The sequence below is a fragment of the Erithacus rubecula genome (genome assembly GCF_903797595.1).
Source record: "Erithacus rubecula genome assembly, chromosome: 5".
In the NCBI taxonomy this organism is placed as follows: Eukaryota; Metazoa; Chordata; class Aves; order Passeriformes; family Muscicapidae; genus Erithacus; species Erithacus rubecula.
Window position 1 is genome coordinate 49,653,071 of NC_136687.1, and position 14,597 is coordinate 49,667,667.

The 14,597-nt window shown below is 43.7% G+C and overlaps 2 protein-coding genes across 12 annotated transcripts in view; one reads left to right on the forward strand and one right to left on the reverse strand.

Moving 5' to 3' along the window:
* UNC5C (unc-5 netrin receptor C) overlaps positions 1–6,626 on the forward strand; it is a 242,255-nt gene extending 235,629 nt beyond the window's left edge. For both annotated transcript variants that reach the window (XM_079306932.1, XM_079306931.1), the window contains 4 exons: positions 2,611–2,789; positions 2,941–4,228; positions 4,811–6,078; positions 6,291–6,626. In XM_079306932.1, the coding sequence (XP_079163058.1) occupies positions 2,611–2,789; positions 2,941–3,106 (345 nt within the window). In that variant the 3' untranslated portion in view covers positions 3,107–4,228; positions 4,811–6,078; positions 6,291–6,626. The remainder of the gene's footprint in view (positions 1–2,610; positions 2,790–2,940; positions 4,229–4,810; positions 6,079–6,290) is intronic.
* Positions 6,627–13,661: 7,035 nt separating this feature from the next.
* BMPR1B (bone morphogenetic protein receptor type 1B) overlaps positions 13,662–14,597 on the reverse strand; it is a 221,689-nt gene continuing 220,753 nt past the window's right edge. For all 10 annotated transcript variants that reach the window (XM_079307115.1, XM_079307111.1, XM_079307117.1 and 7 more), the window contains one exon: positions 13,662–14,156. In XM_079307115.1, the coding sequence (XP_079163241.1) occupies positions 14,031–14,156 (126 nt within the window). In that variant the 3' untranslated portion in view covers positions 13,662–14,030. The remainder of the gene's footprint in view (positions 14,157–14,597) is intronic.

The window sequence follows — 14,597 nt, forward strand, 5'->3', positions numbered from 1 at the left end:
ACTGCAAATCCTGACTTTTTCTTTGGCAATTTTTCTTTTGATGGTTGACATTTTCCAGAAGAAATACTATCATAAATTTGGGGACATCTTTGCCAGTGCTGTGTAGCACCTGGAGAATTTTTGCTCCATGAGGCAGTCAAGATTGGGGCTGAGATGGAGCAACAAATTCAGGTGTGAAGTGGCATTGACTGAATGTGCTGGCAGGTTTTATCCCTGGTACCCTTGGCAGGAATGAGGAGCAGACTTTCAGGCAGCAGCTACTGCTGGCTGGCTTGGGGAAGGGCTGCAAGAGCAGAGAAAAAAGTTACTTGTGCTGTAGGGCTCTGACAGTGAGCACCATTACCCATAACATCTGCTTGGTTAGTGGGTGTAAAGCTCCAGATTCATCTGGGGACTGCACAGCATTAAGGACAGATGGTAAAACAAGCATCATAAACAATTATTGTAATAAGTGCTGCATTGAGGTAATCACTAATTTAACCTCACAGAGAAAAGAAAGAACTGAAAGTAACTTTAATGAAATGCAAGTGTACACTATAATCATCTTCAGCTGGTTGTGTGTAATAGGGCCTGGTAATAGATTCAGAGGGAACAGGATAATATTCTTGTCTTGTGCTGTGATCCTATCCATCAAGGATGAATAGAGGGAATGAACAATACCACTGCGATCAGAGCTGCCTCCTGCAAAATTACCCCTTGCTGTTGACACCTTGTGATATTCCCAAACTCCAGCAAGGGACAGGAGGACCTTGGGCTGCTGAGAGCTGGAATATAGGGTCAACCAGACCCTGTAACTCAGAGATTTGATGAAAGGGTAATCATCTGAAAGGATAATAACTACAACTTGGAAACTAATGTATGCTTCTAGAAGTGTGATAAAGACATCAGACCAAGAATCACAGCTCTGTTTCCTCACATTTTCTTCTGAGGTTAGGCTAGTGATATCCAGCTAGGGGTTAGGCATTGCAGGACTGTGCTGGCATCTTTGCTTATTGCTGGATCTGTCCCTCTGCCACTGCCACCCTGCGATAAAAATTCAGTAACACAGTTTCCTGCATCCTCCCTTGATGGGCTTTCTTTTTAGTCCCCTGCAAAGGATATAAAACTTCTGCAGATTAAACTGTCTTATGCTGGCTTTATGCAGTCTCTACCACTGGGACTTCAAAAATACAAATGCAGTGAGTGCCAAAACATGCACATTTGCAAAGCAGGAGGAAAATTGTGATAAAAGTCTCCCATGACTCATTTTTGAAGCCCTGCTTTTATCTTGTGCTGTTGATACTCACACAAAAGAGCCACAGGGCAATGCTGCAGATACCTGGGCCCCTTCTGCAGCAATTCTGAAGCCCCTGGAGCTTCAGGCCACCTTGAGAGCCAGGGCAGCACTTGTGTCCTTTGGCCCAGAATATAAAGAAAGGGTTATCTGTCTGCGATGCTGCTGCCACCACCCTAGTGCCACTTCCAACCTCCCAGTGCAGGTGGGACTGCAGGCAGCACCAGCATCAGGCACATCATTTTCCTGGCTCTTGGGCAGTGCCTGCTGCCAGGTTGTTGGGCATTGGGGTTGGGACAGGCAGTGATCCAAGGCCTTGGCACCCAAATACAGATGCCACATTCAACATGTTAATTGAGGGCATTACAGGGTGGCATAAACCTTCCTTGGTTAGAAATGTCACTGATTACCTAAAATGGCATGTCTTTAACAAAAAAAAAAAACAAAAAAAAAATTCTATTTATACAGTGGAAGTGAATTAATTGGTGCAGATAAAAGAGTGGAGGCAGAGGGTTTAATTCTGTGCACTGCTCATGGACACTGGCTCTCCCCTTTCCATTTCTGAATATATTTTTAGGGGGCAAACCAGAGATTGCACAGAACTGTGAGCATCTCCAGTAAAATCCCTGGGGGATTTGTGATTGCAGCTTCAGTCAGGAGCCACTTGGCTTTAAGGCTGTTTCAGGTATTACAGCTCCTTCCCAACAGCCAGGTTGACACCAAGCAACAAGACAGTTCACAGAGGAGAAAACAAATTGACATTTAATGACAAATCTTTAGCACGAGTGTTTCTGGCTGCCTGGGGCTGTGATTTGGCAGAGGGGAAGGAGAATCAGCTCCCCCATTTCTACTAGAAAAGAATACCAAATTGTGAGATGGACTGAGCAGCATTAGGGCAGAACCAGCCACATTTGCTGCTTTTTCCATCATGGTCCCTGCAGGACCTTGCTGCTCCTAAACAAACCCAATCATCCAAATTGACCAGCTATCATTGTCCCACCAGCTACCATGTGACTCATCCTTCATAATTACCAGTAAGTGATTAATTAAGCTGGCCATTTTGTCCAGCTATAGAAATATTCACCCAAAAAAAAAAAAAAAATAAAAGAAAAAAAGAAAAAAAAAGAAAAGGAAAAAAAACCTTTGTCTACCCAAAACTGAATATAAATATTTCTGTTTTCCAGTGGACTAACATTTTTATGTTAGTGTTTACTAGATTAGCAGAGGGCTGCAAGCAAAAGCCTCGAATCTCAGAGGATGTCATTCTACAACTATCTCTTCTCCCAGTAACAGAACTGATGGGTTGTTGAGGCTTTTTTTCTGTCTCTCCAACTCAGGAACCTACTGGCATTGATTATCCTGCCATGGACTCAGCGGGCAGCATCACCACCATCGTGGGGCCCAGTGCTTTCAGCATCCCACACCCCATCAGGCAGAAGCTGTGCAGCAGCCTGGACGCTCCCCAGACCAGGGGCCACGACTGGCGCATGCTGGCCCACAAGCTGAAACTGGACAGGTGAGTGAGTGCACACACTGCTCAGGCTGCTTGGCAGCACCAGCAACAGGAATGGGTTGAAATCATATGAATTCAGGCAGTTTCAATGCAGCTCAAAAAAAAAAAAAACAAAACCACCAAACAAACCGAGTTTCCTTTTGGCTCATTGCAGGTACTTAAATTATTTTGCCACGAAATCAAGTCCCACCGGGGTGATCCTGGATCTCTGGGAAGCCCAGAATTTCCCTGATGGCAACCTGAGCATGCTGGCAGCAGTTCTAGAAGAAATGGGAAGACACGAAACAGTTGTTTCTTTGGCAGCAGAAGGAAATTACTGATGCAGCCTTGGCATGAACAGGAAGGACAGACACAGGGAGCGGTGATGCCCTGTTATTGCAAACCAGAATTGGAATGAAAACCCAGACCAATGAGTTACACAAGAGACGTTTCAGAGAAGAAAGCAAACAAACAAAAAAAACCAGCCCTGACCTTCACACGTGCTCTCCTTGTACATTGTCACAGGATCAGAAAGAGATCATGCAAAGTTGTACCTTGAAAATATAAATCAACCTAATGTTCCTCTCGGCTTGGCTGTACACTGCTTGGTACAGGTTTTTACAGTTTCCTAGGAAACGCTTTTTATTGCTATCCAGATATATGGATAAACTTTCTTAACAATCCCAGTTTCTATGGATGTTGTTTACATCAAATTCTGGACAGGGGTAAGGAAACTGTCCATGGCTCTTTATATTTTTTGTTTAAAGCCATTGTAGACAAGGCTATGGACAGTTGGTTGTGGCTATTTCAGCTTATTGGTTTCTGGTGAATTCAGATTTTGGCTGCAATTCTGCACATTGGTTGTCTCACAATGATCCTCCTGTCATTGTTCTGTTTCCTAGACCTACTTGTAAAAAAAAAAAAAAATCAACCAAGAAAATCAGGGTGTGCATCTGGAAAGCAGGTACTCTGGCTGATAAGCAGGAACACACAAAATGTTCCCTTTCTTCCCCAAGACAGTCCCACTCAGCCTGTGTGGAGAATAGCTCTAAGACAGTGGGGAATGAAGGATCTGAGTTAATTTTCAATTCACACCCGTTCCACCCCTTTGTGATATGAGGGGCAAGATATGCAATTCAGAGTGGTTGGAGGGGAGGGGGAGAAACCCAGAAAAAAGTAAAAAAAAGAAGTTGCTATGATAGTTATTTACTGATTAGTATCTAGTGCAAGGATTATAATGACTATTATTATTACCATTATTACTTTCTTTCTAATATTGTCAGCAGCAGAATGAATAATTTCTGGTTTTAGGGAACCTGTTGTCCCCTCCCTGAAGGTCTTTTAAGATGTGTCCCTCTCTATGGTGTCTGTCCTTCCCCTTGTCATTGTACTCCTCCTCCAAAGTCCTCTGCCAGCCCACAGAGGCTGCTCTCCTCATGTTAGCATTGCTCTGCTCCATCCCAGTGCCAAGGTAGCATCACCCACCAAGTGTCTGCCCCTGGCATGTTTTGCACCACCCTGGTGCCTCCAGGTTTCTCCAAGAAGCAGTCCTGTCCTGAGGGGGCCGTGAAGCAGAGATGGCCTCCAGTCCAAATACACACAGACCCTGGTTGCTGACCACAGGTGCAAAAGCACGTGGAGGCACTGACATCCACCACCTGATCTGTGCATCCAAGGTGGGCCTCCATAGTTTTTGCTTTGTTTTGTAGTGCTCTAAGAGCTCCTGTTGGTTCCCCACAGAGCTGCAGGTCTCACTGAAACCACCACCTCCAGCAATGCTTACTGCACCAGGGCTGCTGACAGCCCAGCCCTCTGCTGGGTCAGTTCTGTGTGAGATGCACTTGATCTCCATGGATATTCCCAGGCTTTGCTGCAGCCAGAGAAGCCTGTGTTCTTGGGCCAGTGGAGGGGTGAAGCTGAAATCCTGTGTGCTGCAGTTTGCTGGGGCAGGGCAGGGCAGGGCAGGGCAGCCCTTGATGGCTGGCCAGGGAACGCTTGTACCCCTACAGCCCTCACTAAACAGGTGGGTGGGAACTTTGCAAAAGGAGCAAACCAAAAATGGTTGTCACTGCAAACGTATTTTCTGTTCAGTGAAAATTCTGACTTTGGTACATGACAGCACATGGGATTGCAGCAGTTTTGCTGCCTGACTGGGCTGTTATTAGTGTCTGGCACAGAAAGGCTTTCTGCCCCAACCTGTCCACTCCAGGTTAGCAGCCAGGTCCTGGTTATTGCTGTGCACACATGCATGACCCTGCCCATATGTGCATTACCATTCCATGTGCTTCCTGAGACTGGAGTTAGCTTGTTCTCTTTTGTGGTTTTGGTTTTGCTTTCCCCAAGGCTTTCCAGATTGCACCTTTGAAGGTAACTCAAAATGTCATTGGTCAAAATGAAAAGAAAATTTCATCTGACCTCTTTTTTCCATTTGACATTTCCATAGGCTTGTCACTTCTTGCTTATAGTTCTCAGCTCCCTGACCAGTGAGTTAGGTTTTGATTGACCACCAGGTAGCAAGCACAAAAAGTTCCCTTCCTTGTAAGAGGTAACCAGGCAGTCTGCAAACCAGCATTTCAGTCAAAACTGGAGACCAGAGGACATGCATTGTAGCTTTCAACACCTGTGTGCATTTTGCTTGTGTAAGCCCCACCTTCTCTTGATGTGGAGATGCCATGGGCATCCTCTCAATGAACAACCATCTTCTTTTTCACCTTGGGCATCTGGTGCAGCCCACAGCAATGCTAATGAAATTTTTGCTTTCAGCTTCTGGAGGGTTGGGCTGAGGCTTCCAGCTCTGCCCTTTATCCACATCTTTTACTTACCTTAGAGAACTAAAATGGCTCTTAAAGGTAGGTCTCAGCTTTTCTCCTTCCCATGCCATCTTTAGGTGTAACCAGGTGTGTTTAGTTTGTGCTCATTTACCTTTCCCTCGTGTCCTTCCTTGACTCCTCTTCCAAGGCAGGTGCAGGAGTTAATAGTCCTTCAAACCTTTGGCCTTTTCAGCTCAGCTGTGTTGGTCGATCCCCAGGCTCACTGGTGCTGCCCAGCTCTCAGATTTTCCTAGGTGGGCAGCATGTGCACCCTTCTCACCAGGATCAGGGTCACAGTCTCTCATATATACATATATATATATATATCTGTGAGTTGATATCACTTTGGCCAGTCCTCTGACCTGTGTTCTGATGCCTTCTGCAAGAGAAACAACTTGCAGATGAACAACTTTCTCACCGTGTTCTGGGGCATTTTCCTTTCACAGCATCACAGTAAAGAGGATTTTTTGCCAGGAAAAATGCACTCTCTGATTAAGAGGAGTGTCCACAGATGTGGCTGGAGGTCAAGACCATAACCCTTCATCACTGAACATGACTTGGACAGCAGCATGACTGTCACTGGGTGGTGAAGCTGCTGTTCTTCCACCCCTAAACCACCTGCAATGCCCTGCTGAAATCAAGGGCTGCATGGTTTCTCCAGCACTGGCTCCAGAGGTCTCTGCATCTCCCAGCACAGCTCCTTGGGCTGCCTCAGCCCTGCAGGGCAGGGAGCAGCAGGGGAATGTTCCTGCACAGAGCCACAGCTCATCCCAGCAGCTCTGCACCCATTCTTTGCCACTGCTGCTAACAGCAGCTCCCACCTCACCTCACACTTCCCTGCATTAATTTTGCTCATTTTTTTCCTTTTTTTCTGGGGGAAGTGGCAGTGGCAGAGCTCTGGCTGGTGGCATTCACAACAGTATCCCCATCCTGCTGCCCCAGGGAGGGCAGGCAGGAAGCAAGGGCAGTCAGATGGGCTGGGGATATTATTTTTGATGGGAGAAAACGCAGCAGGAATGCCTGTGCCTGGATTGCATGGACACAGTGCCATCTCGTGGGGCTGAGCCCCAGCTCCACCGTGTCACTGTGTCACTGCCACCACCTTCCACAGGGAAAGGCTTCCTGGGCTGGCTCTGACAAAGACCTTTGGCAGGCAGAGCTCACTCTTAAAAGTTGTTGTAAGATTTTATGTCAGGTGAGCACATCTGTTTTAAGAGGGGAAAAAAAAAGAAAAAAAAAAAAAAACCAGGCTGCAGGCTTCTTATCCTCCAGTTATTACTATTTTTTACAATGCTTTTCCTTTTAGTTGTTCACCTTTGGTTCTGTATTGGAGCAGTTTTGCTGCTCTTCACAACATCTCTCCATTACATGTTGATTGCTAGTGCTATAAATAGTATATATATTATATAAATATATATAAAATATCTACTGACTTCAAGGAAAACCTTTAATTTCCGAGTAAGAAACATTTATTGGCAGTTCTTTTCACCTTATTTTTTTCCTTCAGTTCTTCTTGTGTTGTGTTCTTGTAAAGGTGACTGTCAGTGTATAGGGTAAGTTTGGGGTTCGGTTGGGTTTTTGTTTTGGTGGAGTTTTTTTTTCAAAATTTATGATCACAACTGATCCACTGTGTCTCGCTAAACAGTGCAAGACCTAAGTGCTGTTTCAGTGGATCTTGAAAATTTTGCAGCAGTGAAGGTGTCTCCAGTCAAGATTTCCTTCATTGGGAGACCAAGACTTTTTTCTGTCTCGCTGGCAGAAATGCAGACACTCATGAAATGTGTTGGAGTCTGCAATACCCACAGGGCAAAACATGTCCTTTCCTTGGGTTTCTTGCTATTTCAGTTGCTTACATATAGAATAAATGTATTTACATGCTGTAAGCCTGTCATTGTGGACAGTGTCCTAATGTCTTGTATTGCTACCTTCAATAGTTTATTTTTGGTTCTCTTTTTCTTTTGGGGGCAGGGGGCATGGGGAAGGGAGGGGTGGGTGGGCCCTTAGACCCTTGTATGCTCTACCAGGTAGTTACCACAGCTCTGAGGTTATTTTCCAGTAATTTTGTTGAGGTTGGCTTGGATTTTTTTTAATCTTGTTTCCAGGGCACTTTGTAAACAATCCCACAGGATGTTCAGAAGTCTTTTCAGGTTGGCTCTCACCTGGCCATGAAGTAACTCATTTTCCTGGCTTGGTCAGTATCAGGAGGTGCAAAGACACAAGTGGTTTGTGAATGGAAACCAAACCTTTGGCTCTTCTCCCACAATGACTCCAATGAGTTACTGACTTGGGGGTCACCACTGCAATCCATTCCTGGCTTGTGTGTAAAACCTTGAGTCCATAAAAAGAGCTGCACTGCAAGTTTTTAAATGCTGAAGCACATATCTCAGACATCCATTGGAAGTGGGACAGAAAGGCAAAGTAAGTGTGTGTGTGTACTTACAAAGAGGAGAAAACAAAGGACACAACCTGCTGGAGGCTTTTAGCTCTCATGCTTTTGTATGGGAAGGTAAAGGTTAAAACTCAGTGCTGTATCATCACTCCAAGGTCAAATAGGCAGTATGTTGAAAGCCAACAGAGTAAAAACTGTCAAGCAACTGGAACTGGACTTGAACTAAAGCCACAGAAATAAAGCCTCAAGTTTGTTAGGCCAGGCTCCTTACTTGAATAGCAGCATTTCGTTTATTTACTTATTTGTCCTTTAAACTTAACCCCTGCTCCCTGAAATCTGAAAATCCCTTATCTGAAAGTCATTTGATAAACAGTTTGTACAAAAAAAAAAAAAAAACAAAACAAAAAAAAAAAAAACAAAAAAAAAAAAAAAAAAAAAAAAAAAACCCAAAAAAAACCAAAACCAAAAACAACTATAAACCCAAGTTCCCACCAGCCTCTATCCCAAATGAGTATTTCACGTTTTCTGGTGCTGGTTAAATGTATTTATTAGAGGTGTCATTCTCCTGACAAAGAGATGCATTGCTATGTGTGCTGCCCCCTGTACCTGCCCTCTGCTCCCAAAGCATTCCATGTCAGGCAGGGGAGTAGCTTTGGGATGCCTGTGAGGAAGTGGGATGGAATCAGGAGGGTCCTCCCACAGCACTGATGGGACAAGAGATGAGAAAAGCTTGCACGGACCCCAGAGCTTCTTTGGCTGCTGCCAGCTGGCTCTGGCTACCGCTTGCCAGTAAAATTGAGAGCTAGCACAATACAAATAAAAAGTAAAAATGGTCTGGAAAGTAAACAAAATAGGAAGGAGAGGCAAAACACTCTTCTCCCTGCAGATTTTTCAAGGTACCTTGCAAAAGCACCCGAGCCGAGAGCCAATAACCCAGGGTGTGTGACTCAGCTGAGACAGAAGTTGTGGCATTACTGTTTGCACACATCTGTGTGGCAGACTGCTTTTGCCTCTCAAACACATTCTGTTATTGTTGAAGAGGGAAAAAAAAAAAAAAAAAAAGGAATTAAAAAAAAAAAAGATTATTTCTTCAGTACCTTTCCAAAGCAAAGGAGGGCCAGTAGGAAAAGGAACATCTGTGTGACCCAGGTGTATCACATTTCTCCCTTCTCTTCCCCTGTCACTCTACTGGGGTTTGTGGGATTTGTTTTCTTTGCTATTCAGATCTGGAGAACTCTTTTGGTTTTGATTTCCCTGTTGCTGTATCTTCTATGCAATTCCTTTTCTAAAGACTGACTTACTACAGGAGAAGTGCTAGCCATTGCATTATTTGTATTGCTGTACAGTGGAGGTGTGGTTTACTAGTTCTGAGTGTGCCTCTTACCCCCCTCCCTTTTTCTCCTTCCCTCTGTTTGTAAATGCCTGCATTTATTCTGTCAGCCTGACATGTACAAAGTGTAAGAAAGAATTTTTAAACAGGTAATAAATTATATTTATAAGCAACTGAAAAAAAAAACATAGACCACTACCTTGTGTTCAATTGTTTAGCTCCTGGGAGCTCAGAAGTGGAGTCTTTTATTTAGTTTCTTCTTGAAAAAAGAAAAAGTCTCCTCAAAAGAAAAGTGTCTGCACATAAGAGCTGTGGAGTTCAGTGGCATGCCAGGGGCAATGTGCAGCAAGCACGGGGCTTTGTCACCTCACTGTGGCCAGGCCAAGGGGGCTGGGGAATAATTGCAGTGCCACTCAGCACAGATGCTCTGGAGCAAAGGAGGAGGGCTGCAGGGGCTGTGCAGCTCAAGGGAAAATTGCTATTATTTACACACTTCGCTGAAAACAACCAGCAAGGCAATTAAACATGAGGAACACTGAGCTGGATCTGCTACACAGCACTGCAGAATGACAACAGGGATCCAACTTTAAGCACAAATTCTCAGAAATACCTCACTAGATGTAGAGGCACATACCCCATGTCTCAGCATTAAGCAATGCCATTTTCAGCTGATGCTTGGTATTTAGGCTGAAACTTTTTCACCTGATGCATGGGGCTGGGAATTCTGGCTTCAGTCTGTGTAGAGATGACTCCTGTTCCTCTTGTGCTATTAAAAATAGTAGCCAAAAATAAAGATGTGGCAGAATGAAGGGGGAGATGTCTAAAAAAATACTATGCTAATACTGAGTTCCTATAGATTTACATAATCAGCCACAAAACATGAGCAACTGCTCTATTAGTGATAACACTACTTTAATTACTATTTTTCTCTTCACTGACTTGTGAAAGGAGTGATGCTTTTTTATGCCAGTGGAAACATATGCAACATATTGCTGTTTACTTGTTTGCTCAGAGGAAAAAATATTATAAAAATAAAATAAATAAAATAAATAAAATGAGGCACAGTCAAAATAATCTAGCCAGGGAAATGAAACAAAAAATATGGTGCTTTTCAAGCACATGAAAAGGAAGTAGCAATGTCTGTCATGGGGAGATGGAAACAATTTTATTGGGGGGGAATGTTAACCATATACAATTTGAACAAATACAACATAATACAGTTTGTTCCCCAGGTTTTCTAATTACAGTATTTACAAGTTTAATAAGGCACTGGTTCTCAAAATAGAACACAAATTAATTTCTTAGTCTCTACATTGACAACCTTTTCTTTAATAGAAATAACTTTGTGCTAGAGAAAGGATAGCAGTTGCTAGATGGCATCTTTTTTCTTCTCCCACTTACCTATGCCATCTCACCTATGCCAGTAAGAAACTAAACTACACTTCCTTGAATGATTTACATTTGAAAAGTGGATTTCTAGACCCGTGGGCACCAAAGCCACAATAATGTTTACCACTGACTTCCAAGCCCTCATCAAGTGCCTCTTGAAACTACCAAAATATGGAAGTGACATTAAAAGGCCACACCTGGCAAAATAAACATACTAACCTGTGGTCACTGCAGGTGCTGAAACCTTAATAATGACATACTGAGTTGCAGAAAGCCACCCATGCAGGCAGTAACTCAAATGTCACAGTGCTGGAACAAAAGATCTCCACACTTCCCTCAGGCTGTTTTTTTAGCCTTAGGAATAGCCCTTCACAACAGATTACAGTGGATAGGAGATTTGAGGGCAAAATCTGGACTTGGGAGAAAATAGGCAGGCACTAGTTACACAACTGCAGACTGTTTGCTTTCTCAGTGTGTGTCTCCTCATATATATATATATATATTTATCTATTTTCCTATACAGCACCGTTGCAGTGATTTGTCATTTATGCATTTTCATAAATAAATATTATATTTAGTGCTTTTTCATCCATAATAGTTTACTCTTAACCCACATACTGGAGCTATTCCAGACTCGCAACTGAATATATATATATATATTTATATATATATAAAAACACATAAACTTGAACATTTAACATACACACTTTATGTGATCTATCAACCAGTATCTTAGACCCCTTTCTTCTGGACCAAAAAAAAAGATAAGATTTGCTCAGGAAACCAGTGACTGGCCCTTTCTCTTGCAACACACACTGATGGCAGGTGCCAGGGGCATTCACTGCATGCCTCATGCTGCCAGCTGGCAAAGCACCCTCCAAAACACTCCTGGGGAGAGAGCCCTCCTAATTAAAAAAAAAAAAAAATCTACTTGAGGAGAGAAGAGGTGAAACACATCCAAACAGGCAGGAAAGAAGCATCCTTGTTGTACAACCTGGGACCTGCAGGTCCCATCCACTTCTTTGGAGCTGACAAATCTTGGTTCCATAGGGTGTGCTGGCTTTTGGGGGAAGAAATGAGACTAGAAACCTGTGGCTCCATTCACTAAGACAAAAAGGTGAAGAGAGGCTGGGCTGTCCCCATCTTAGCCCACAAGTCTCAAGGCCAAGGAGAGGAGTAAACACTCTCAGCCTCACAACCATTTTTTAAGGACGGGAAAACCATCATTGCACCCCCCCCCCCCCGGGGTCATGATTTGGTGTATCATTAACTCTCAGGGACTTTCTTTTTGTATTGCTTGGTATATTTGGGTACAGGCAGGCAAACTGCACTGCAGAAAAAAAGCACTCTAATGAACAAAAGACTTGTGATTAAGCTTTTTAACACCTATCATCATGGAGGTCTTGCTGGTTTCTCTTGAACCACGCATTTTTCTCTGTTAGCTTGAAAGTATAAAATGGTAATTTTTCCAGCTAGAAATATCTTCAGGGAGCTGTTAAGCTAAACCCCAATTATATGCCTACCTACCACAAATAAATCAGTTTTGTTCAAAAAGGGGGAAAAAAAAGCAACAAAAAAAGAAACATTACAGAAGTGCTGAGGCTAAATCCTGCATGGCAATTATTTCAGTTCTGAAATAGGCTTAGCATAATCAAAGCAGCATTTGTAAGGACTTATTTCAAAATTAAGCTGAACACCATCTAATAAGACAACATAGGCAGGCAGGAAAATTCTAAAAACAGATGAAGGGTAAAAAAGGGTAAACCAGTAACTCCCATGCAGCTCAGCTTTGGTAATCTGACGAAGAACAGAACCTTTCCAAAGAAAACACTTCCCAGGGTATATTTCACCTCTCATTTCCCCTTCTGTAGCATTAGCATTGCTACAGCTGCTGCAGCCCCAGGAAGGAGGAACAGGGAAAGAGAGAAAATACATGTCCCACTGCCTTTCTCCCTGACAGCTCCTCTTGCTGGGGACCACACAGAGCCCCAGCCTGGCAGATCAGCCTGTGGCTGCCAGAGGTGTGGAGGCTGCTGGAAGGCCACCCAAAATAGTCATGCAGATAAAGCCTGAGCAATGGTTTGCTTTGTGGTGTCTCTCACTACAGCAGAAGTGCTGAGGCAGGTACCCAGTGCTGCCCACAGTTCCCAGCTCTCACCACCCACCTGATGTGTCCCACACTCCCTCCCTGACACTTCCTACTACAGGCAGCACACTCCTCTTCCTCACACCCAAGGAAAAATGGCTGCCACTCCAGAGTTTGAGCTTTTTCACTTTCCCTTTAAAAAAGGGAACACAGATTTTTGCTTTTTTTCCCCCTCAGCTGTGGTTGTAGATGGACCCCTCACTTTTACAAAAATGAAAGAGCAAGTTAATAATTCCTTCTCATAAGGAATTTCCCGTTTAACAGTGGTTGTTTGTGGGTTCTAGCAGTTTCAAATTACTCACCAGATTCAAATGTGTACTTCATTTCCACTCACACACAAAATACTTTATTTTGCAGTGGGGGAAAAGGAAGGGAAAAAAAAGCCAAGAAAAAGGGCACTTGTTTATCACTGTGGTACTATTCCCTATCAGGTCTCCTGGAAACATGAAGATCTTTAAACAAGTCACAACAAATCATATTCATACAGCTCCCAAGTACCTTAAAGGAAGTATGACCTTCCCTGGGACTGGCCACCCACAGGAATCAGGCCACCCACTGCAACAGGAATGGCAAGGACGCAATTGGGCTCCATCCCTGTACTGTGAGAATCACTTGCACATGCAGGGTTTGCAAAATTATCTCCACAGATAGGTGGCTTTTAAGGCAGGCTCCACTACAGCTCCTCTGAGCTACACAGACCCACTCACCTTTTTTTTTTTTTTTTTTTTTTTTGATGCAGGAGTGCAATAGTCTTTTTGGAAATTAAAAAGTTGTTTTGCTTTCATTTTCAGCAGTTTCCTCCAATTTTTCTTTTAATGTAACAATATACATCTTTTTTACTTCTAACCCAAAAGTTTTATTTTCATAAAATTTAAAGCAGTGTCTTTTTAAACAATCAAAATAATAATAATAACAATAATAATAATAAAATAATAAGTGGCTTTCATGGAAAGCAACATGCATAATCTTAAACCAGTTACTAAAACTGTATTTCCTCATGTAAACAAGGGCAGACAAGCCTCTTCAATCTTGCGTGACAAAATTCAGGTGATTTTTGCAAGGGATAGTCTCCTCAAAAACTCACAGCTGCTCTTCAGCGTGACTCCTCCATTCAAGGTACTCAGCAAAGACTTTTGGTACATCTTCAGGATTTCTGCCTGCACAAGAAAGTCCACTTGCAGGCCCGAGCTGCCTGGCAGGGTCAGAGTTTGATGTCCTGGGACTCTGACATTTTGGCGAGGGTTTTCTTGACGCGCAGGGCGGTGAGGCGGGAGGCGGGGCTGTGAGCCCAGCACTCCATCATCAGCTTCCCCATCTGCCGCAGGCACTGCCGAGAGAACCGACACAGCCCCTCAGTGACACAGGACACTGCAGGGATGAAAGATGAAGGGAAAAGGGCTCTCCTCCTAAGGGCAGTGCAGAGCCTGAAAGGCATTGCACAAAACACTGCCCAGACCAGCCAAACATGTTTCATGTAGATTAACGCACATTTTATAAATGCATTTTCGGTAATACACAAGCACTGTGTAGTAACAAATTCATCTTTTATTGCTGGAATGCCTGGGGTGGGATTACCAAGGATGCTAACCGATTAATCAAGAGCAGCTATTGCAGTAAGCCTCCCCAGTCCTTGACACGTGTGGTAGCAGACCAAACACTGAGTGGCACCACACAAAAGCCTTTTCTGGAACTGATACTCCTTCCTCCAGAGCTTCCAGCCCCAATCAGAAGGCTCAAAGGGATTTGACTAGAAAGAGGATGAAGGAGG